The 25723-nt window shown below is 40.5% G+C and overlaps 1 protein-coding gene across 1 annotated transcript in view; it reads right to left on the reverse strand.

Annotated features, from left to right (window-relative positions):
* Window positions 1–25723, reverse strand: part of SIM1 (SIM bHLH transcription factor 1) — a 70146-nt gene that overhangs the window by 11764 nt on the left and 32659 nt on the right. Inside the window, exons 10-11 of the mRNA XM_090037213.1 lie at window positions 13261–13426; window positions 4122–4527 (exon numbers count right to left, since the gene is read on the reverse strand). Of these exons, the coding sequence (XP_089893339.1) occupies window positions 4122–4527; window positions 13261–13426 (572 nt within the window). The remainder of the gene's footprint in view (window positions 1–4121; window positions 4528–13260; window positions 13427–25723) is intronic.

Here is a 25723-nt window from a genome sequence, read left to right on the forward strand (position 1 = left end):
CTGTGGGCTAGATTCCATTCCATCTATTAGATGTCTAAGTGGACTTAGGCACCTACATGTGATTCTGTTCTACCCTGTTCAAGCCCCTGAAAATCCATGAATGCATCTACTTTTGTAACATGCTATCATCTTATCCTTAAGACTGAATCACAAAAAAAGCAGTGAGGAGTTGAAGGAAGAAGTATCCGCTTTTTAACTATTTTTAGTGACTTTATCAGAATAGAATAGAATGGAATAGAATGAATCACACCTATGGCAAGGCCAAACACAAGCTTAGAGCAGTTCAAAAGGGGACAGGGAACCACTGCGCAGGATCGTGGCAGTTGCATGGCTTTAACTGTTACTTGTGCATGAAACTTGCAATACAAATGGAGCAAAGCTGCTCCAGTTTTAACCTTGTTCATCCGGGATCATGCTGGCATGATTTAGTTCAGTTGTGTCACTATGAATACCTAACAGTTGCTGTGTGTTCCCAAGCAGCAGCTCTCCTTTCCTTTTGAAGCCACACCATGTGCATGTTGTCCATACTCCTTACACACCTAGAGTCCACTTACGTGCCTGATAAGTGAAATGTCTGTAGCACAAGGACCCTAATGAAGGCTTTCATGTTGAGGAGCCAGGAAGGTTCCAACTGAAAAGTTCAGTGAGGAGTAGGGAGCATACTAATTTTGCCTTTCCCTCCTCCTAGTTTTGTCTCCTGTTATTTCTTTGCACATGGGTGACAAGAAGATGTAGCCACTCAGTTACATTTCAAACAGCACATCTACACAAGACGCTACTGCGCATTAGTACTTGTATTACTAAGTATTTGTATTAGCACTTTAGCACGTGCATTAACAAGTACTAAATAAATGTGCAGTAACTGGAGTTACTGCATAGTAGTGCCGGTGAATATCTTTTAGGTGACACTACTGCGCAGTTGCCTAATCATACTGTGCAGTATTGTATTAGCACAGTCCATGTTGTGACATGCCACTGTGTGGTATTTTTTGGCTACTGCACAGTCAGTATCTCATGTAGATGTGCCGGGAAAGAAGGAATAGTGGGCATTTCCTACATGAAGTAGTAGCTCTGGAAGCTACATTCAGGTCTAATCAAGCAAACAGAGATTGTTTTGAGAACAAACAACGGTCTGCACCAGTGTAGCTTAGATCTATTGAGCTCCAACTATAGAAGCAGAAAGGCCTGGAAGATTTTCAGAGTGACTGACAAGTCTGATTCTACCCCCAGAACTACATACAAGCAGAAGATCCACTGTAATACACCTGTGGAGCTCCACACAATGAAGAATTTAATGACAGCAACTGTAATAAAAGTTGAACTAGCAAAGAAACCAAAATCAAACTCTATTATTTGTTTTCATTGGTTGTCTTTGATAAAATCCACATAAAATCCACATTTTATCCCCACATCAAGAACAATAGTGTATACATAAATATTTCTACAAAAGAGTTAGTATGATCACCAACAATTATCATATGATTATAATTACAGTAACCTGGTGTATACCTATATATGAATAAAATTATATATTATATAACAGGTTATATATGTGTGTGTGTGTATATACACACACACACACACACACATCTTATAGCATGTTATATATTTTTCTTCTGTAAAACAGAGTTGAATAGAATATATTGACTTTTTAGTAATTCAGATATACTTTGTACACATACATATTATATTATATTATATTATATTATATTATATTATATATCAAAAAACAAAGTATATTTGAATTACCAAAAAGTCAATATATTCTACTCAATTCTGTTTTACAGAAGAAAAAATTGCAGGCACTTGCATATGATGGAGTAAAGGAACAGAATAATGGAAAGTGCAATACACTGTGGTAAAAAGACAGTGGCAGATTAGTACTAACCAAATTAAATTAAAGGCCTCCTTTCTTCCATCACTATCTTCTAGACCACGTTTCTTTGAACTTGATATTTCATTTTTTTCTCTCTATTTTGGAATAATTTTATTCTAATTCAAGTGAAATATGCCAATTTCTTCTAAATTTAGATAGCCAATTCAATTAACAAATGCAGTAGGCAGAGGTGTAGGGAGCTCCTGCAGCATCCAGGGTAGGCAGGGGAAGGTATGCCCATCACTGTAACTGGGGAAGGTGGTCTTGGAGTGGGGAGGGATTAGAGGTTGAGCTGAAGGGAAATCTTCCCCCTAGCTACTACTACTGCTGCCACTACAGCAGCATCAGCTTAGGTAGCAGCAGCTGTATGGTGTAAGCTGTCTGGGAGGTGCCCTCAGGACCCCATTTGCTTCAGATATACCAGTGTGTTCAAGCAGTGCTGTAGCAATGAAGTTTGGTGCCCAGGGCAAACCCCGCAGCAGCAGCCCACCCTCACCTCACACACAGATCCAGGAGTCACATGCCCCCCATGCATGCCCAGGAGTGCATGCAGCAGCAGGAGCTGCCCTTCCTCCATCCCTGCACATACACCACCCTCCCCTAAATGAGCTGCTCATGGCTCTGTCCTGCACCCCACCCCAGCTGGGCAGCACCTATTGGCACCCCTTCACTTCAGCGCCCAGTGCAGTCACCCCACTTACCCCCACCCCTTGCTATGGCCGTGGGTTCAGGGCTATGCCTACCTTGGCAAAGGCTCCCTGGGAGGAAGCACCATTCCATCCATTCTACTTGCCTCCCACCCCACAGATACACCACTGGGGGCAGGACTAAGCCTGCCTGGTTTCTATGGCCAGGCAACACAGGGCTGCCCCTGGTGTGGCAAGGACTTCTCGAGTGGGGAGCGGGGTAGGGGGTGATTCCAATGCCCCCTTATAGCCAGCACCTGTAGCTGGTATCCTACTCACCTCTTCATCCCTTTCCCCTCCATACCAGTTACACTACTGCAGGTAGGCAAACTTATACCTTGCTTAAGACTGGGGCCCTCAAATGTCATAAATTCTTTAGGTAATACTTAGCACTGCAGACCAATTCTTTCCTCAAAAAACGCAATCACTGCTACAACAGGCTATTCCAATCAGTATACACTTACATGCATCTTGCAACATCATGTTAGCCAGTCCTCATATGAAAGCTGTACTGGACAAGCCTCAAAATGTTTGGAAGAACAACTTTATATTCAGTCTATTTGCTGTTCATTCATACTTTGTGAATTTTATCCAACCCAATTAAATCTGCAGAAAACAAAGTCAGGGCTCTTTTTAATTTTACAATACTTTTTGCCCTTGATCTGGCTGGAATTTATTGGAGAACAGTCATTCTTGCTGAGGTTTTTTTCTCCTCGGCATAGTTGCTTCTAGTCCAAGACATTAACTGCAGAGTGGGGCAGAAAAAGTTGTCCAATACTTTTCCAGACTTCAAACATTATTCATTCTAGGTTTGGTTCCAGGTGTAAATTGGGGTTAGTTCTTATGCAAACTGGTGCACTCACAGAAATAGACTATTTACATTAGGTACACCTCTTACACGTTTGCTGAGATTTAACCTACCATATTTATTTGCATACATTGAGCAAGATTTTTCCAGACTTACCTGCCACAGCACAGTTTCATCATGCCTAAATACTGGCCATATGGAGCAGAGTCCACTCATCAGTGTCACTTCTCTCTCGCCTTGCTGCTCAGCCAAAAGCTACTGCTAATTTCACAGAGGCTGCGAGAAGGTTAAACTTCTAGCTGTGGAGCTGCAGGGGGAGGGTGAACACCACTGATGAGTGGGTCTGTCTCTGATCCATGTGGCTGGAAGCCACACACAGTCCTCAGTAGCTGTTCCTACATGCCCATGCCTTTGTTAAAGTATGAAAATCAGCCTCCTCCCGTAAGATACTTCACTGATTTGGGATGGCAATTTTTTGAGAAGAGGATGCATGTGGTATGCGAGTAATAATACAATATGCTCCCAACTTCATTTTAGAACTAAAAAGTTAGAAGCAAATGGCATTTTTTACTATATAGATCTGATTATCAAACCCAGATCTGTACTATTGCACAATTTGTACACCCAGACCCAGACACAAGCACACAGATCAGGAGACCTCTTACACACAAACTGGCCACATGGCTTCATGACTTTGAAACTATTGCTTTAGATTTGCTACGGTGCCCAAGAATTTCTTGTTATTTCTTACCATGAATCCTGTGAACTGAAGTTATGTGGGGCATGCTATTCTCATAGGCTTCTCTGCTTTCAGGGGATGATTTGGTCAGGGGCAGTGCTGAACGAGAACCCCACCAAGTCTCTCTTCCAGGCTGCGGTGTGCCCAGGAAATATCTACCAGCTTCACATCTGCCACCTTCACAGGCCTGAGTATGGAAATGTCTGTCATCAGTCAACCTAGAATGGTCAAGTGCAAAGCCATAGCAGAGAGCGCTGCGGTCCGAGTACTGTCTATAGGCACAGGAGACATCGTGGTGTTGTGAACTTGGTCTCTCAGCAGGTTCCAATAATTGTGGAGAAGCAGTATCAGTGAGTGGGCTTCCACCCCACTGGCTTTCATGGTCAGATTCAGATCTTTCTGTATGAAATCCAGAATACTGCAATACAAAATGAAAGGCACTCTCACAGCTGACAGGGCAGACCTCATGAAAATCTAAATCCCATTCCTCCCATTTAAAACCCACCCGATTCCATCCTTTAAGATATGTAAAACCTAGCTCATCAACATCCATGTTTTAATGCAATATATTTAAATAGGAAAATAGTTTATTTGTAACTTTGCAAATGAAACTCATGTTCAGTATTGTAGCTCCATTCTGCCACTCAAAAGCAGTTCTAGAAGAGATTGAAATGATACCAATATCTGAAAGACAAAACTGAATTTTGTTCAAAATCCTTTTCATTGTCGTTGTTCATGACCACAATGCCTTCCCTATGTCTCCCTTACCTGCCTGTTTTATCAGACACCTTCAAATCTTCCTTTCTCCCTATCACAGTAGGTAAAGAAAGATCCTGGACACTCAGGTGTTTCAAAATACCATGAGGAAAGACTCCAGGGTGTGGCCAAGTTTTGAAGTGGCAAATCAGAAGGATTTGCCTTTCTGCTTACTGTTTGTTCCTTGAGAGCAAGGAAATCAGCTACTGGAGACAGCTTACTAAAGGAGGAGACTATCTAACAAGAGCAAGAGGGACTGAAACATTTGGGAATAATATTGAAGTGTGGTGAAGTGTAGTATATACAAAGCCCGCACGCAACAGAACACAGCCCAAAAGGTATATAAAATTTCTCCATAACTGAATATCAATATACCACACACTGATATTTTTAGAGGAATTTGGAATGCTCAAATCCTCTCACTCCCCATAAAAATGCCCAGTAACTTTTCATTTTAATGCAAAAGCCTAATTTTTCCCAAAGACAAAACTTTCCATTTCCATTTCATGAATCTGGGTTGTTGTGAAACTCCTCATAGCAACCAGAATCAATATTTTATACACCAGCCAAACAATATAAAAGAATACATCAAAAGTACTGACTATTAGTTTTACTTAGAGAAAGTTAAACCATCTGTGCAGTTCCAGTAGTAAAATTACTTGAGATTTTTATTAACAGAAAGTATCGTAAGTAGGAAATGTCAGTGGCTGCATGTAGTCACATTGCAAAGACCTATATATACACATGTGGGAAGGAGCTATGGCTAACATTCTGGTATGGCCCTATTTATGCTGAAGTCTTCAGAAATATCAGACACTATTAAGGTTTTGGAGGAAGGTAAGGTGTTAAAAAGCAACAGAGCTTTTAAACATCCAGTCTAAAAATCTATCCAGCAATCTAAGATCACAGAATCATAGGAAAGTAGGACTGGAAGGAACCTCACAAGGTCATCTAGTCCAGTCCTCTGCTCAATACAAGAATCATCCCTGACTAAATCAACCCAGTCAATTGCCTCTCTAACTCGCTCTTGAAAATTTCCAGTTTCTCTAGGTAACCTTCTCCAAAGCTTGACCACCCTTATAGTAAAAAAGTTCCTCCTAGTCTCCAACCTAAATTTCCTCTGCTTCAGTTTGAAGCCATTGCTTCTCTTCCTGTCCCCTACAGCCACAGAGAAAAGCCAGCTCCATCCTTTCTGTAATCACCCTTCCAGTATTTGAAGTCTGTCATCAACCTCCTTCCCCCCTCCAACCCCATCTTCTCCTCAGAAGACAAAACAATCCTCTCTCTTTCAGCCTTTCCTCATAAATCACATTTTCCAGGCCTCTGTCCACCACTCCATTCTGTCCACAACCTTCTTGAAGTGTGAGGCCCAAAACTGTACTCCGTTTGAGGCCTCATCAATGCTGAACAGAACAGAAAAAAAATCACTTGATTTGCATGCAAAACTCTTTCTAATACAACCTGGTATGCTGTTGACTCTTTTTTGCAACAAGAGCACATTGTAGGCTTATAATCCATTTACAGTCTGCTGTAATGCCCAGGTCCTGCAATACTGCAGCCTAGCCAAGCCATTCACTGATCTTTATTTGTGCATGCAACTGTTCTGTTCCAAGTGCAGGATTTTGCCATTGTTCTCCTTGAACCTCATCTGATTGATTGAGGACCACTTCACTAATCTATCCAGGTAACTCTGGATCCTAGTCCTACCCTCAGGATTATATTCAACTCTACCCAACTTCGTATCATCCACAAATTTGCTAAGCGGGCACTTAATCCCGTTGCCCAAATCATTAATGAAGAGATTAAGCAATACCAGACCCTGGTTCATAAGGGAAACTATGGTTTCTGTGGTCTTACTCTTACTTTTGTCACTTGTAGAATTCCTTTTTATTTCCTTTTATGTCCTTTGCAGGCTGCATCTCCAATCATGCCTTGGCCTTGCTAATTTTCTTTCTGCATGCCTGTGTAACATTTGTACTCTTCCCTGGTACTATGAAAAAATTTCCACTTTTTCTAGAATCTTTTTTGAATTTCAACTCATTGAAGAGATGGCTGTCTAGCCAGGCTGGTCTCCTGTTGGACTTTCCATTCTTCTGTCATACCAGTTTAGCTTACTATGGGAACCTCCCTGAAGTACAGCCAGCTCTCCTGGACTCCTTTGCCCCCACCCCAGCTTGCCTCCCAAGAGATCTGGCCCACCAGTTTCCCGAGTTTGTCAGTCTACTTTTTTGAAGACCAGTGTCCTTATTCTGTTGCTCTCCTTCCTCCCCTCCTTTCTTTAGGATCTTGAACTCTTGTCATTTCATGGTCACTGTCACCCAAATTATTTTCTATCTTCAAACTATCAATCAAATTCTCCCTGTTTGTGAGTAGTAAGTCAAGAAGAGCTTCCCCCCACCCCCAGTTAGCCTCTCTACCATGTATACCAGAAAGTTATCCCCAACACACTTCAGTATTTTACTGGACTGCTTGTACACTGCTTTGTTTTCTTTCCAGAAGATATCTCAGTAATTACAGTCCTATGATTTGGAAGCTTCTATCAGGTCTTTAAAAAAGAAGGCCTTGTCCACCTCCTCCTCCTGGTTTGGAGGCCTAAAGCAGACACCCACCATGACATCTCCCCTGATGCTCTCCCATGTGGTGTTTTCCCAGGGGCTTTCAACAGACCTGCCTTTCACTTCATACTGCATCTCAGAACACATATACAATGTGTATATGGCATGGCAACACCTCCTTTTTTCCCTGCCTATCCTTCTTAAACAAACTACACCCATCCATGACCATCCTGCAATCCTAGTTGCATCATAATTCTGTGCTTATACTAGGACCTCCAGTTCCTCGTTTTAGTTTCCCTTACTTCCTGCGTTAGTATATAAACATTTCCAGTATTTAAGTGACTGTCCTATCCTCTCCCTGAGAACATTTCTAAGAATTCCATTATTATTTCCCTTTAGTAAGTTTTTATTCAAGATCTTTATTTATGTCTGGGCTTTTTTCTCCATCCCCCAGTGAACCTAATTTAAAGCCCTCCTCATTAGCTTAGCAAGCCTAAGAGTGCAAAGACACTCTTCCCTCTCTTTTACAGAAGGCACAGAGCAGGCACAGGATAAGGCAATTTGAATACAGTTATTGATTTTTACCATACTAGTAATCAGTACCTGGGAAAATAGGGGCAATCACCCCAGACACCAATTTGTGGGATGGGGGTGGGGGAGTGAGGATTGCAAAAAACAAGGGCTGCTGCCAGCAGCTGCACATTCACATTTGCAGTGGCAACAAGTCCCCACTTCCACTTTGCCCTGGGCTCCTGGCCACATCCCAACACTGCTGGCTGTAAGACCCAACCAAGATGAAGGATCTTTCTACTGAGTGCTGCTGTCACATCCTAGATGCCCTGCTCTGCATTTCTCTCAATGAGAGAAATGGCCCTGTTGCACCACAGATACACAGTAAGATGTTCAAGCCCCTCACTCTCAGTGCTGAACAGCCAAGTAGGCTATGAGATCAGTACCCCACAGTAACTCTACCTAGGCCCCTGCTCTGCATTCACCACTATGTGAAGCTAATTTAGTTGACAACCACACTTCAATTAGCTGGAAATTTTAGTTAGCCACTGTACTCTGACAAACTAGAATACAAATTCTTCTACCATGCTACTTAGTATACAGACATCCTCAGACTTCTCTAACAAGGGCATTTTCACTAGTCCTGATTAATTTTTTTGTAAATCAAAATTTGTTAATGAAAAGGCCTTTAAACCAAAATGAGTGTTTTCTGGGGAAATTTTCATTTTGGCCCCAAAATTAGGGGGGAGGGTTTCCCAATAGAAAGCTGGAAATAAAAATGAAATTAGAAAATTATTGTTAGTAACATAATTTATTTTAAATTCAGATTTTATTTTTCATAAACTGGACTATTTACCAAAGGTTAGATATATTTACTGAAACTAAAACTTTTTACCAAAAGCAACTTGACATGTCAATGTTCCAACACACACACACACAAAAATCACTATTTTATTATTTTTTTAATCTCCCATGAAAACTGGCCAGAAATCCTACATTGGAGTAATTTTCTAATGGGTAATGCAGTTTCTGCAAAACAAAGCTTTTCTGTGGGAAGTAGAGGCATTAAGAATAAAACCTATAATTCCCATGAGGCAATGTATTGTAAAGAGCATGTTTAATATTTAAATATTTCAAATACATTTTTTTCAAAATTTTAATTCCAAAGGGAACAAATGAAATTTCAACTTTTGTCACATGCTGCAACAACAAAAATGCTGAAATGACTGAATTCCCCACAGGATGCAACTTCTGAATTTCACTTAGCTCTCATTCACATTTTTCTACCAGCTTTAACTGCTACATTGCTATTAGCATGGAAATATTTTCTGTCCTTGATTTTGGGTCCATTTGATTTCTTTATTGGGAACTTCCTATGACTACAAAAGTTTCCACAGTTGATACTCTTGGACCAAATTACAAAGGATTTAGTTCAGTAGGCCTCTCGCATTTGGCTTACAGAATAGGAAACCATTCCAAAGAGTATATGTTCCATGTAACAGAAATTTACCACGCAATGAGCATATAACCATGTAACTAAAAACAGTGATACTTTATGGATGTTGTTTGTACTTAATGTAAAAGATAATCAACTGAGAACTGACCCATAGCACCTGCTAGGCTATGGACAGAAGCAAATTAATACAAAGAGTTACTTGTGGCCCACATTGTCTTGAGAGCCTGGATATTACTGCATAACTCCCAAGCTGATCAGAGGCACAGGCCAAAAATACATTTATTACCCATTTGAGCAGCTGAATCTCAATTTGACATTGCCATACTATCTCAACCGCTGCCATCCCATCCCTATATCTTCCAGAAATATAATCCTGATGTCCTCACATGAGGAACATGAATATGGGCAAGTGTAACTTTCTCTGCCATCACTGGGAAGAAGGACTACAAAAAAAATGGCCAAAGCCTCATCTCTGAATTCTGCTGAAACAGAACTGGCAACTCCAACCCCCCAAAAAGCATTAGGCTCATTTATTTCAATGGTAAAAAGCTAAAGATTACAAAACTAGGTTTCGAGAACAATCTGCCTAATCAGGAGCAGTGAAATCTTTGTTTCCTGTAAATAAATTGTTTCTACAGTAATGGAAGTTCTGCTTTGCTCATTGTTTCCTCATATCTGTTGTCAGGTGATATTTTAAAAAATTGGTTTGCCCGGTCTAATTAAGAGATAAAAGTTAGGACAAGATGAAGGACTTATCTAGCCTGAGGCAATGCCTGAAATCAATAACCACCTTCCACGGCTACAAATACTGTTAGCAGAAAAGGAACAACACTGAATCCCAATGATCTCTCTCAGGCCACATTTAGTTCTTTAGTTGCTTCCTGACAAACTGAACTGGCACCTCCATAGCACTAATTCCGTGCACCAGCCTGATGAAAGGATTAGCTTTGACAAAAAGGGTATTATTTCAAGTCTATGCTGCTCCTTTTCTTTCACAAACATTTTGAGAAGGGTCTTATTTTGGGGAGGGGCAGTGGAAGGAAGAAATCAATTGTCTCCATGGTTATCTTAAGCTTAGTTTAAGAGAGACCATAAACATTTATTAGTCTACTACACACTGGAATGGTTGGGGTCACTTTCCCCATCAGACACACACCTGACATGTCATTCCTTAATGCTGTACGCAGGTGTGTCATCAGCTTCACCCTTTTGTAGATGACAACAGCCAGCTTCACACACAATGCCAGATGTTCCAACAATAGCTGTTACAGCTATCTAATTTTCTAGCAGACAACTCGTGTTTTTACCATTATAAATTGGTAAGTATCTGGTGAAATTCTCTGAGTAGAGTCATCTCTTCCATGAAAAACTTTCACTACATTAGGCATTAGCAGCTTTCCTCTTGATTTGTGTCGTAACCATGAGAAAAAACATCACAGATGCGGGCTGCATTGTACTAAGAACATATGCATGCTTTTAAATCACTTTTATCTTACTTTTTACTAATGTAATCCTGAAATGTAAAATATGTTCTTTTAGCATTCACTATTATAGGCAGAACAGATGGTGAAAGGCTTAGATTAAAGTAATACAGCATGTCCATTAGAATAACCCCTACTGCTGGTGAGTCTTCATCAGATCAGGAGTTACAGTTACTGTAAAAAAGGCGGGGGAAGGGAGGTTGCTTTTGGAATATTTTGGAAATCACCAAAACTTCAGTTTACAGCAAGAAATGATAAATAAAAGAAAGACGGTTTAGAATTGAACTTAATCCTATCATTACTATGCCTCTCTTTAAAACGACTTGTGATTTGCCAGAGTAAAGAACTAATATAAACTGCAAAATGAATTCTTATGGTTCTATCAAGGGAAAATTTAGTACTAATATCAACAGTGGACAGTGGAATTTCTGTAACAAATTAGTTATAGTGGAGCATGTAAAAAAACTCAAACATCCTTATCCATTTATCTCTTCTTAATTATTCATCTGTAGGTAGATAGACAGATGCATCCTAACCAAAAAGTAGGGATGAAACATGAAGCAGTAAACATGAAGCTGATCAAAATCTGACTATAAAATGTTTCCATTAGAGGCAAAGACTTTCAACCTTTCCTTTAAATGATCATTTTTAATGGGTGATTAAACTCCAAAGCAGTTGGTCAGATGATCATAATTAAAATGTTTTTCCAATTTTGTTGCTATTTCCTGTGTACAGAATAAATGAGGTCCAGGGCTAGCTTTTTGGAATACAAAATAAATGAGGTCCAGGACTAGATTTTGAGAGCCTCTACCAGGATTATAATCATGAGAAAAGGATAGAGACATCCTTTAGCCAATTCAGTCTTTTAGTTTTTCCTGTTTCTACATAACCTCAACAGGTTTTCTTCTCTCCTTTTATCCATCCTCTTTCCTGTACTTAATATAGCCACCTCTGTGATTAGACATTACTAGCAGAACACTGATCAATGTGTTCAGACAGCAACAAATCCCACAGTCACATAATTAATATTGAGCTATCCCACAATTTTGGCAGTCCTGGGACAGATATTGCCTTTTCCACAAACCAGCTGTGCTTAAGTCAGCTGGAATCAAACAAATGTTGACCAGCATCTACAATTTAACAAAGTCACTTTTTGGCTGAAAATGCAAACACCCTATTAAACTATGCTTCATCATAATGCAATACTAAAGAAAAATGTTAACATAGTGTTAAGTGACCAGAACGTCTGCCTCTTCATTTTCTAATGAACATGAAGCTGATCATCATCACTTGTATTTTTCTTGAAGTTCACATCTCATGTAGCTGTTCTGGTAGCATACAGCTGGCCAAATAATGGATTCTCAGTCACCGCCCCGTAAAACACATGGTTCCCTTTACTCTTCCAAAAGTGAGGAGGCAAATAAAAAAAATGCAGAAACTTAGGTACCATCCAAATTCCAAGAGACATCTCAGTAACCCTAAGAGATCACCATGCCCCCCTGCCCTCCCTCACCCCATGAATAAAAAGTCTCTAAAACCCTTACCCTCACTTTCTAGCCATAGCCTTGAATTACTATGCAATTCTCCATAACTGAGTGACAGATGTGTGGACTGAAAACTGATGAGCACAGGCAATAGCACCTGCTCCAAGTTCTTTACAACAGCTTCTCTTATTCTTTCAACAGTTTATTCAGTGGTTGGAAGGGTATGAGGAAACAGAGCCAAGCTGCCAGTGGTGCTGATGGTGATGTGCTGCAAAGTACAGTATGACCATTTTTAAGAGATTGGCAACCAGCGCTGCTGCTGCTTTATGTATAATGAAATCTGTGATTTTACTACCATGCAGCTGGTGATAAGGATATAAAATTAAATTGGAAATTCAATATTATAAACTTTCAGACAACTACCACTACTAAAACAAAATCTAGCAAAAAAAACGTCTGGCGGCAAAGATAAAAAATCTGTACTGATACAGGTTTTGCGTTAAAAGTATAAAAATGCAATATTATGTATATATCACAGGTCTTTACATAGGTAAGACGCTAGTGAACAATGAGTATTAAAGAAATGGAACAAGGGCAATGGAAAAAAATTCAGCAGCCCAAAGAGAAATAGCTTGAACAACTTATTGGAAATACTTTACATGCATAATTTCTCAAAACTCAAAGCAAGTTTTATTAAAGCTTTTCAGTAGAGCATTCAAGAGAACAGGCTAGTAAATAACACAGAAGATCGTATGTGATCAAACTATTAAGTGATAATAATCAGACTGGCCATTTGCAAAAAATGGGTCATGAAAATTAGAAGTCTGAATCAATATTTGGGTGCTGAAGAATCAAAAGATTTTTACTGCTGTGATTTGTAGAGCAACTGTGGCATTCAAAGACAGCTACCTGTGGATATGGTGATGTCCTTGATTTTGACTTTGTGTTTGAGAGGCGTGATTTGCTTCCCTTTCTGTTGTCCGTTATGGTTGGAGTTGAATTTGCATATGAGAACGATGGCTTTGTTGCTGTAACCTGATCCAGGGATAGTTGCAGTCCTTTATATTCAGTTTCCCTGTATAAAATTAAAAAAAAAACCATAAACTTTCTCCAAATCTTAGTGGGACATTTTTCTCTTTTGTAGGAGATAGAAGCATTTTTTAGAAAGAATATCCAGAGCAACTTAGAACATCATCCTAACTTGTTTATGTTTAGCTTTTCTCCACAAGAAGTATCTATCACTGGAAAAGTCTAAAAATATGTCTAATGTAATTTCTTGTCAACTAATGAAATAATGAATTCAAAAGTCAACCTGGCTGGAGAAAGTGTCAATAAAGCATATTCCATCAGACTATGCAAGTCCATCAAAATCAAAATACTTTGCAAAACTGAATATTTTCATTATTTTTCTTTTTAAATAAGCTTGTCATTTCCAAATTATATATTTTGCATTATATATTTTAACTTAAAATAAAATAAAAAGACAAAAGTGAAAAAGAAATTGATCAACCTGATGCCATTCATTTCAAAATTTTCTTCCAGAAATTTTGTAAAGTTTTGATTTTTACTCCCATTTGGAACGACACCGAATCGTGAAATCTCTTAAAGCTTTGTGAAACAAAATTTCTGCTTTTTACACAGCTCTACTAAGCCCTCTGCTTATGAAAGCTTATGCTATACGTATCTGTTTTAGCTAATCTATAAAGATGCAAATTACCCCACCTTCTGCCTGACTTCAGACTAACATGACCAACTACCTCTCTAGACAAATAAGAAGAATTATTAAATGTGATTATCATTAGTATCAGAGAATAAAAATTATATGGAGCATCAGATCCTCGAAAGTCAAACGAGTGTACACATTATCAAACTATTCCTTTGTTCAAAGTGGATATTTGTATCAAACTTTCAAAGTAAAAAATGCTACATTAATACAATATATGTGCATGCATGTGTGTTTCTTGCCAAGAAAGACACATAATTCATTATATTGTCAGACATTGGCAGGAGTCACAGGAACACACATTATTTCATGTGCTTCAAGCATACTACCCCAAAACTTGCCTCAGTTTTTTATTTTTAAATATCATTTGACACATCCCTTTCTCGCCACCTTGGCACCGTACTTTCATAGTGATGATAGGCACTCTGAGGATAATAATACAATGCATTGAGTTGGTACAGTGCAATTAAGAGGATCTGGATGGATTTTGTTTTTTAACAGACCACACATGCAACCATGTACAGTTGAATCACAGGATTTGTGAATATTTCTATGGAAAGCACTAAATTTAGATTGCTGCAAATCATAAGGTGATAGAATTCACTGGACAAGTATTTAGCTAATTAATGCATAGTACATTTTACTTGTAAATCTTTAACATTTCACACTGTTTAACATTTCACAATGTTTTCATCCAAAATTGTACTTATTCTCCAGATTAATCCAGTCAAGAAAAATCAAAACATCTTATATAACTTAAATTATCAATCATACACTGGTAGCCAAAAAAAAGATCACAAAGTTATGTTTTTCATTGAAACTTTCTAGTGAAAACCTAAAATAATATATGCATTTTCAAAATTGAAACTCTTTCATAATGTTTTGCTGACCAAAATAGGGATCCATGCTAGAGAACACCATGCATCCCTGCAGGTCCACAGGGGTAAAAAAAGTCAAACACTGATGAAGGAAGAAAAGGAAATAGCTACCGTCCTGAACCTGCTCACCATACCCCTAACCAAAGAAGGAATAGGAGAGCAGAAAAACTGTAATTTACTGTGTGAATGTGCAGTTGCATGCTACCCCAAATTCAGATTTGAAACCAAGGACTTCAGTCCTTAATGAATCCCGTTAAAATCATTCAACACTTTCTATCTGCAAAATCCTGAACCACAATCCTGGGTCTTTTGATGCAAGACATACTCATGAAAAAAACAACAGGATCTGTTGAACTGTAGAACAGCCTCTGTGTATTACTATTGAGTATAATTAATCTTTTTCAAATGAGTGCAAGAGCTACAGGACCAAACCTGATAAATGACTGAAAGCTTCCATATATCCAGATAGTTAAATATAATGAATCTCTGAACAGCTAGACAAATAAATTTGGGTCAATATGTCTGATTCCAGAATAAACCTTACTTGTACTTAGTAAGCAACAAACCTGTTAGTAGAGCAGATTTCCTATTGAAGGCCTACCTTTGCAGAGTATGCAAACAAGGAATGCATGATACACTTTACACAGCATCTGACGAACTGAGCTTTAGCTCATGAAAGTTTTTGATATATATATCTACTTTTGGTTAGTCTATGAGGTTGACATTATTGACATTATTGGCAATCGGCTTTTTTGGCCAATAATGTCCCCAATAAATGGTGTGTACATTTGCACAGCCACAGCATGCATGTGGCCAGGAGTTCAGCTCTGCAGCTTGGAGAGCAGGGTTTAGCCAGTAAGTCTGTTGGGGGGAAGAGGCATGGAGGGGGCAGATTAAGGCCCCCACTGTGAGGGAAGGAGTGGGGCTGAAGCAGGCACTGCCCAACAGGGGAGGGGCTGGGTGTGGGACAGAGCCCCGAGCGGCTCTCCCAGGGGGTACAGGAAGGGGGCAGTTGCTACCACCACTGTGTGCACCCCTAGGGGAGTCATGGGGAGTACCCCCCAGATCTGTTTACGGGGTCAGGGTGGGCCGCCGCTGCAGGCTGGGGCTGCAGGTGGCACCGGGCTCTTCCCAGTGTGGGGGGGTTGAGCTAGAGCTGCACTCAGGGTGGGCAGTAGCAGTGCTGGGAGAGGATGCTATGGGGGTTTAGAGCCATCCAAAAATTCCCCATAGTCCCCCAAATGACACTCCTCCCAAAGCTGCCACCACCTGCCCTGAGCACAGCTCTGGCCCAACCCCCATGCTAGGAAGTGCCTGGCACTGTCCCTGGACCCAGCCCACAGCAGCAGCCTACCCTCATTCCATGCACAGATCTGGGGAGCACATGCCCTCCATGCCTCCCCAGGGGGGTGTGCACAGCAGCAGGAGGTGCCCCCATTCCCCACACCTCCCAGATGAGCTGCTCCCAGCTCCATCCCGCAACCCCTTGGCTGGGCAGCACTTGTCCCTGCCCTATCCCCACTCCCTCTTTCACCATGGGGGCTTCAATCTGTGCCCCTCACACCCCTTCCTCCCCCTACCCCCTGACTTACCAGCCAGACACTGCTCTCCAAACTACTGGGCCTGCATGCTGGCAATCAGATTGGTATCAGCCAATATGGCTCGTTAATAATCAGCCATCAGTATCGGCCCAAAAAATCTTTTTCAGGGCACCCCTAGTGCCCTGAACAACACATCCCTAGAGCTATGGAGTGTAGCTGGGCTTTCCCAACCCTGGGGTGTGCTGTAAATACATGCAGGTGTTCACTAAGCCAGGTCAAGTTACCCCATGCCAATCTAAAGGTAGTTCACCTCTGACCAGAGCTAACTTTGTATCAAGTCTGCTATTTTAAGGGCAATGTGAATGCTTGCAAACCCAGTCATTTAGGCTGCTTGTAGACATATGGGGTGGCTGGTCCGATGCACTGTAATTACAGCATGTTGGAGCAGCCTCAATTAATCAAGTCTGCTGGAACATGCTAATTAGCACACCCCAGCAGCCTCTGCATCTTGTGAATCAGCATCCCCATGCTTAAAAATGGCAGTGGGGGTGCTTTACCTAAAGTTCATTCAACGAGCTTTAGTTAAGTTGCCCCACCACCATTTTGAAGTGCGGGGACACAGATATATGAGACACTACAGGGGTTTTAATGAATTAAAGCAACCCTGCCCCCCTACCTCTCAAGCACATGTAAAAACACTCCTGGATTGCTTTAACCTTGGTTAGGGCAATCTAAATATAATTCTTGTAGGTACCCCAAATTATCAGAAATCTTATGAAATTGTGATATTTGGGATGATAGTCCTCAAAGCTATTCCCATTATTCCTAATTCTGATTCAGTATTTTCCTTGTGGCAATCAAGTGCTGGGAAAATCAGTATTAGGACAAAAATAAGGAGGCAATATGCATGGGGGTGTTTTGGTTTGTTTTGTTTCTTCTCCTGCTTCTTCCTCTGCCAGAACAGAAATAATTTATGAAAGGCTAGTGTCACCTTGCTGAGTATCTAGCCATCTCAATTCCAAGCACTTACAAAGAATTGTGATGTTATCCTTGCTGGTGACACAAAAGAAAGGAAAGGGAAAAGGCCAGAATTGCCTACTATCACTCTCACTACCATATATTACAGTATAATAGTATTCTTCATTAATTATACCAGGGTATGGACTGATTATACAACAATCCTGGACTGCAACAAATACAACACTTCTGGGCCCTGAGAACCTGGACACCTACATTTCAAAAGACTCCAAATTCCATTATGCAACACCCTACTAAATCCCAACTGTCACATCCCATGCATTAGGATAAGTCCTAAAGCCTAGCACCTGAAGTCAGCTACTTAGTCAGTAATATCTTTTAACAGAGAAGACAACAGTCTGAAGCTTCTGCTGCTGAATTCAATGACGGCCATCAACAAAATCACTACTATCCATAGTCTCCTGTTGAATAAAACTCCTGGCCCTGCTAGCATCACTGAGATATAGTTCAGTGCCACCTCCAGCCCTACCCTTCTGCAGCTAGTCTCTGCATATGTTACCAGCTGAGACAAACTCCGGAGAGCAGTATCAGTTCTGTTTTCTTCAAGTTTCAGATGCAGATTTTTCATCCAGAAGCAAAAATATTTATAAACTACTTATATTTTATAAAAACATAAACTGTGAGATAAAGAACAAAAGAAACCTACAACTCCTTGAGGTGTGCTGAGAAATGGAAACTATCAGTCTCCAGGAGGAATTCACAAAGCTGCCACTCAACAGGCTTCTTCAGTCTCCATATTTCTACATTCTTGGTAACTTCAACCTTCCAAACACATTCATAATGATCCCTGATCAAATACAAATGATGTTTGTTCTCATAGCCTATATGGAAATCATGGGATTTTCCAAAGATAGGTTCCAGCAAATGTGTGAGTCTCTCTTCAACCTACAAGTGGTTACTGGGGGGAAAAAAAAAATCAGCAAAACACCATTATCTTGTGCTGATCACTACTATCTTGTTCTAATCACATCTTATCCAGGTCAGAGTCTTATTTTCTTCTTACTGGTCTAGGATATATATACCTCTTGAACTAGAAGTGGGAAAATATTGCTTTATTATGGCAGTTACACTACTTGGAAACAGAACCAGAAGTGATATAAGCTACTTTTAGTTCCAGAGGTATCTGATCTTAGGAATGTCTGTGACTGCCCATATTTTTGTAACCAAAATTTGGTCACCTTAGAAATAGACTCTTATGTGCTGTCTTTGAAACTACCAAAATGCAGAATTTAATTGTCCCTGGGGGGAGAACAGGAGGAGGAACTGTCAAATTTGCAAATAAGAGGCATAACTACACCATTTGGAACTGCCATAAGCAACCTAGTAGTAATGAGAAAACCTTCAGGTAAACTAAGGATCTGCACTGAAAACAACACAGTATTTAAAACATCTCAGTTTTTATTATTTAGCGATCGAGGATATTTAACCTTATTTATCCAGAACAAAAGTGTTCATTGTACACAATAATAAGAATGGGTCTGGCATACTGAGCCATACTGCCCTAAAGAGTGTATCTACACATCACCATATGGCAGCATTGCTGTGGCGCTGTGCTTTAGTACTTCCTTTTGTACCTTTTAGAAGTATTAAGCACAGCTCAGTATAGGTGGTTACTGTGCTGTACACATGGTACATGGGTAGATTTTGCCACTACATTGCCATAGCAAAATACTATACCCAGGGATTGCACTGCTATGGCGACGTAGCTGGCCATCACATGTAGACACACATGATTGCTTCATTGCCGTAGTGTGCCATATGACAATGTAGCACATCGCTATGTCATCATAAGGCAATGTGTAGACGTGCCCAAACTTTGCCACTTTTTTCAGATGCTGCTGGATATGAATGCATATAGATGTGCTAATAAAAATTAAAGCAGGCACTAGAGGGTCTCCCAGATATCAAGTATGTAGCTGTAGGAGGAGATGTCAAGGAAGAGAAAATCCAGAATCATGATGCCAAGCTGCAACAACTAGTAAACAGGTTCTGGAAGCAGGACATTAAGCTGAATAGAAACAATCTGAAGCTGAGGAGAACTGAAATCCTCTGCACTGGACACCTGTTATACATCTGACATCTGTTGACTTAAGGACCGCCTACAGACTGAGCTACTGAGATCTCTTAAGCATCTGACTAAACCAAAGTATGTGAAAGGAACCTAGTGATTTATAGGTATGATCAACTATTTCTACAGATTCTGTGTACATCCATTAGATGCAGTTTGGAAATGATCAGACAACCAAGTCCAAGAATAAGCATTTGAAAAAGTAAAAAAAATCATAAGCTGGGCAATGATCTTAAAGTACCATCCCCTGTGAAACAGAGCTTACATGAGATGCCTCAGAAGAAAGCTGATGCAAAGCCAGCAGCTCACAGAATTTGCTAATATAATTCTGACAGACATAAAACATAGAAAAGGAGCTATGACCTGATCCTTGGAAAGGAGTGATTTCATCAGTTCAACTTTGGGCATAAAAATCGACTTACAGTGTGTGATCATGAGCATCATTAAGAAGGCATTGCTGAGTACACTACATTACATGTTATTGGAAATTTAGTATTCAAATGTGAGGATGAAGCCCAGCAGAAGTTACTACTAGTGGCAAAACAACTGAGCCGGACAGACTTTCATAGTACAGCACAGATGGATTCCATAGGGCAGGAAATAGATTCTCTCAGACATTGCCTTTTGTTGCCTTCATGCTTCCATAGAAAACATTATGGTAGAACAAAGCAACAGCAAATAGACATCGTATTTTTGTTGTGCCACAATGTAGCCACAACAACAGGTACAAATAAATTGTGCTGCTTTATTGTAGCAGATGTCTATTTGCTTTATGTTGGGAGAGTGCAGCCCAGTTGCTCTTGGGGCTTGAGGGGCCCATTCCTGTGCATTTCAGGAATTCCTGCACAGGATTGGGCCCCTCAAGCCCTGCCTGGCTTTCACTACTCCCAGAGATGCACCCGCACCAATCTTCGGAGCTGATCTCTGGAAGCAGGGAACACTGGGGTTCCCTACTTCCAGAGATGCACCACGGATTGCAAAGGGCACGTCTCTGGAAGCAGGGAACCCTGACTTTCCCCACTTCCAGAGATGTGCCCTAGAGATCCTGGGGGAGCATCTCTGGAAGCAGGGAATCTCTGGAAACCCACTGTCTGATAAGATCATTGGCAGGTAAGCGGACTACGTACATTTCACCCAATGAAGCAGATAGTTCTGTGCTGGGACACATCCTGGCACAGCTGATCCACTTCATTTGGTAACGTCTATTTCTAGCCTCAATATTGTATGCTGCAATACCTTTGCATTTTTGATAGGAGGACTCTAGGAAATTCAACAAAGCTCTCAACAGAATGGACAGTCGGAAACAATAAGCCACTTCATACAACCTGGACTAGTCACACCAAAAGAACGAGTGCAACCATTATGTGAGGGACAAGACAGGATTTTATCTAAAAGAAACTGAGCATCACAATATCACAAAATAGATACCTGCTTTCCTCCTCCTGGATTCAACTGCACCTGAGATGAGCTGCTAAGCCAATCTACTGGCCAGGGAAGAATACCCAACAGAGAGCATATGTACAATAGTGCAAATTGTATAAAGACTACATAGTGGGCAAAGATAGGAGGCTCACTGCCCCATGCAATTGATCATGGTTTGAGACAGGAATTATGTGATCACAATAGAAAACTACTCTGATTTTGGGTGCAGGCCTATCTGGAGGACATTCAGACCATTTTTAGCTCAACCATGGCACAATGAGGATGTAGCTACCTTGCTTCCATTTTTGAAGGCAGTCCACGCAGAGCAGCACAGCATGCTTAGGGGTACCACTGCCAAGAATAGTAAGTTTACAATGTAGCTATGGCATAATATACTCCCATGATAACCAGCAATATAAAATCCTAAGACAGAATGCTTGGGGGTACCACTGCCAAGGTTGGTAAGTTTACCATGTAGCTATGGCATAATATACTCCCATGATAACCAGCAATATAACATCCTAAGAGAGAAAAACTGACAGACAGACAGAAGACAGATCAGTGTTGAAATTTCAGTGTAATAAATGCCAATTATAAAAGTGGAGAAAAGGGAAAGGAATGAAATACAGAAAATTATTTATCACTTAACATATAAAGTTCTCAGTGAAACTTGCTCTGTCCTGTCTCCTGCTCTAGCACTGTTGATTGCAGGCACTACTGGGAAGCAGATGGTCTTGGAATAGTAGATAGGAAATAGCCTGCAAAAGATGTACTGAAATGACTGCCTACGAAATAAAGAATGAAGGTAATACACCAAACCCAACTTTTCATTATTCCTTTCATGGCCGGCCCTCTTTTCACCTTATTTTCATATTCTTCATCATGGTGGTGGAAGCACTTCTGGGGTCTATAAGAACTCCATGGAACACAAACTGTATAGCACAATAGTATTCAATAGTATATTAAGTTCTGGAGACCATATATAGAAATGCCATGATGAACTCCTTCCACCCATATACACCCATTTTGATTTCTTGTACACCTAAGCCATGTAGCAGAGAAATTTAACTTGTCGATAGTAACCCCACTCCAAAGACATGAGCACACTGACATGTTTACAGTGGCAAGCAGTATCAATGGCTTTTAGTGACTCCTGTATTAGTGTGGCTGTCGGTTCCATTTCCTGTATTGGTTGGTAAGTTATTCATTCCTCCCTTCAAGGATAGAACAATAATTATTTTCATTCTTGCTGCACAAAAGAGGAGAAACTTCTCTACTTCCTGCTCAGAGGTCTGGAATTCCAGAAAGAATACAAATCTCATTTCTGTGCCATCTACAACTCCATTCCTTCCAGGGCTCTCATTGGAAAGTTTTGCTTTTTCCATGGTATCTCATTTTTCTCAGGACAGAGATTGGTCATATTGGTCCTTCCTAGCATGCCTTGCTCAAATTCCCACCAGGCATAGGAACTACAACTTTCAGACTTTCCCTCTCCTACAATGAAAAATTTTCACACTGAAACCAATAGACAAGTTTATGGACACCAAGTCTGACACAGCTAGAGACATAGAAAAAGGGAGGAATAAAAATCAGCTCACTAAAGGGGGAAAAAAAATCCAATAGGAGAGAAATGAAGCCTGAAAGACCAATGAGAGTGTAGACTCTTCATAACTTCTGTAAACAAACTTCTTTTCTGGACCTGACAGAAATTTCATTGTACTTATTTGGGCCTATTCAAATCACAGAGTGATTTTTTATAGCAATTAATACTTTAAAAAAGAATAAATGTGGACAGACATTTGATATCCCACTCTATTTTCTTTATCAATGCTATAACAAGAACACTACTGAATTCATTAGAAAAAGGTCACATGGAAGTTGAAACAACAGAAACAAAACTTCTAGTTAAAACTACCACATTCTCCATATACAGTCTGGTGAGATAAAAGAGCATCCTAACCTATAGCCTATCTTAGAGCCAGGATACTCTATTTCATAATCTTAGCATTAACGGCTGATATCAAATGGTAAGTTCATTATCATAGTACAAGAACACTGCTTTATTTCCTAAACACTACAGTGTAAGATGATATTAATTGTGCTCAACATAGTTGCATGATGTTACTGATGAAATGAGGTGTTGTTCTTCACAGTACCATATATCGTAGTTTCAATTACTCAAGCTATTGCTCATATAAAATTAGGCTTTTGTATATAATAACCATTTCCTTTGATTATACATAGATATTGTATATTGTATATATATAGAAATTTTAAAACAGCACATTAGTGCAATTAGCATTTATTTTGGTTAGTGATCTAAGGAACAGTTTTGCTCAGGTTTTCTGAGCATCTGACATAAAATTGAATAAAAATGGGAATGTTAAACTGAAATAATAAAACAAATTAATGGTGTTAGAAGTTCCCTAAAAGCCATGCTCACTCTCTTTCACTGAATTCCTGTCACTTAGTTAAATTCACGCCAAAAGGAAATAAAATTTGTAACTTTCTTTGTGTCTGACTGCACTGGCGACACATAAGGGATGCACACAGGTGCACGTTCACCCCCTGAGCATGGCAGTGCACCCCCTACAAAAAGGCGCTGACACTTCTGGCAACATCTGCAGGTGGTCGCTGCCTGCCCACCCCCCTCACCGCCGACACCTCCAGCGTCTGCAGGCAGTCCACAATTGCCACTGGCCACCGCAGACACTGCCAGGGGCATCTGCAGGTGGTAGCTGACCAACCGCCAGTCAGCGCTCGCCGCCCCCAACCCCCACCACTATCAGCACCGTGGCTGCTTGCAGGAGCTCCCCACTTACCACTGCCATGCTCCAACCACCAACAGTGCTGCTGCCACCTACCAGAGCTCACTGTACCCACCCAGCCTCCAGGGGCACATGGTGTTCATGTCTGACTGCAAGAGGACATCGTTTTTCTATTTTAACATTTCTGTTTCTCTCATATTTATATTTCTATCTTGAATTATTTATACTCTCTCCCTCCTCTCATTGTTGACAAAATTAATGATTGCTAACTGTTCATAAATTTATGGACAATTCATAAAAAAAAGTGAAAAAAGCTGGTCTGTAAAGTCCATAAAAAAATGAGCTGTCCATAAAAAACACTAAGAAATTGTAAGCTTGACTGAAGATACATTGTTGGATCGAGGCTAGACAGACAGAGCAGAGCAGTATCACCTTGTGTCTGAGCAGGAGTGCAGTTCAGTGCCCTGGAAGGAGCTCTCCATCAGGGCTTTGTGGCTAACAGGAGACTCCATAACCCCCTTAACTCCAGCTACCTGCTGAAGCTGTTTGCCATCATCTGTCTGTAATGCTTGCTTCAAGGTAGGCAGGACTGCATGGCCCCAGGTAGTCCAAGGCACTGGGTGAGACAGGCAGGGGACAGTGCACCCAGGACAGAGCTGTGAGGCTGGGACGAGAAAAAGGGGGTGGGTGGAGGTTTGCAGCAAGACAGGGAGAGCAGGGCCAGTGGAGGTAAGGCTGGGGCATGGGCTGGGGTAGGGTAGCTTGGTACAGGGTGTAGTCAGAGGTATCAGAGTGTGTAGCTGAGTAGCATGAGTAGCTGCCCCCTGGGATGGAGGCAACATGTTATAAAACCATTGCTGCTATCAAGTAAGATTGAGACTACCAGTTTGGGTTTCACTTAGACTGCTTAGAGACATGGGGGGAAAATGGTGCTTTACTTTAAGCTTGGCATGGCCCCACACCAAGCAAAGTACATGCCTAGAAGAGGCGTAATGTTAGTTTGATATGGCTCGCCCAATGTCTATATATCAAACACTTCAACAGGGCTTTTTGGTGCTTTTATCGAATAGCTGATTGATTCAGTTTTAGATAAAAGTGCCAAAAAGCCCCGCTGAAACACCCAATCTATACAGATGCTGAGGAAGGTTACGTTTACATTATGCAAAGCGTAAGTCAGTAAAAATATGTCAGTAAGAAAGTTTTGTTGTCAGTAAAAAAAATGTTGTTGCACTGGCAACCCTGCCAAAGCTCTATTGAGCTGAAGAAGAAAAGGAAGACAGATTGCTCCTTGTTCTGTTCATTAAATTCTAAGTCTGCAAATGGCATAACAAATTAGACCAGTAGTGCTCAAACTTTTTGCCTAGTGGGCCAGATGGGCAGTGCTCAATCAATCCACAGGCTGCATCAGGCTAGTGCTCCCAATCAAGCATCTGAGATTGTCATGGTAGGGCTCCAGGAACCCATCCAGCCACGAAGCAGGCATGGGAGATACATTAACAGAGAAAGTCCATTAATGTATCTATTTTCATAACAATCACCATCTTGCCCTTAATATTGAGTCACAAAAAAGCAACAAGGAAGAGGAGGACCCCATCACCTTTTATTTTAACAGTTTTTCAGGGACTCAAGCAAAGTAGAATACAATGGCACTTTGGCACCTAAATCCATTTATTAATTAGAATATTTTCACAAATAAATAAAGTGGGAACATAATTCAACATTTTATCTGATGGCAACTTAAACAATTAAAGCACAGCTTGTTACATCCCTACAATGTCAATATTGGATATACAATTATGTTGATTGCTTTTCTATAGAGTTGTTTTTCCATTACTTCAAAGTCATACTTATGATATGCTCTATAAGTATGTTTTAGAATAAAGTAACCTATTAACTAAGAGGTAAAAAAATCTGGATTGTTTTGATTGTTAAAA

Source organism: Crocodylus siamensis, chromosome 1, assembly GCF_052110815.1.
Source record: "Crocodylus siamensis isolate JL-2025a chromosome 1, ASM5211081v1, whole genome shotgun sequence".
Classification (NCBI taxonomy): Eukaryota; Metazoa; Chordata; order Crocodylia; family Crocodylidae; genus Crocodylus; species Crocodylus siamensis.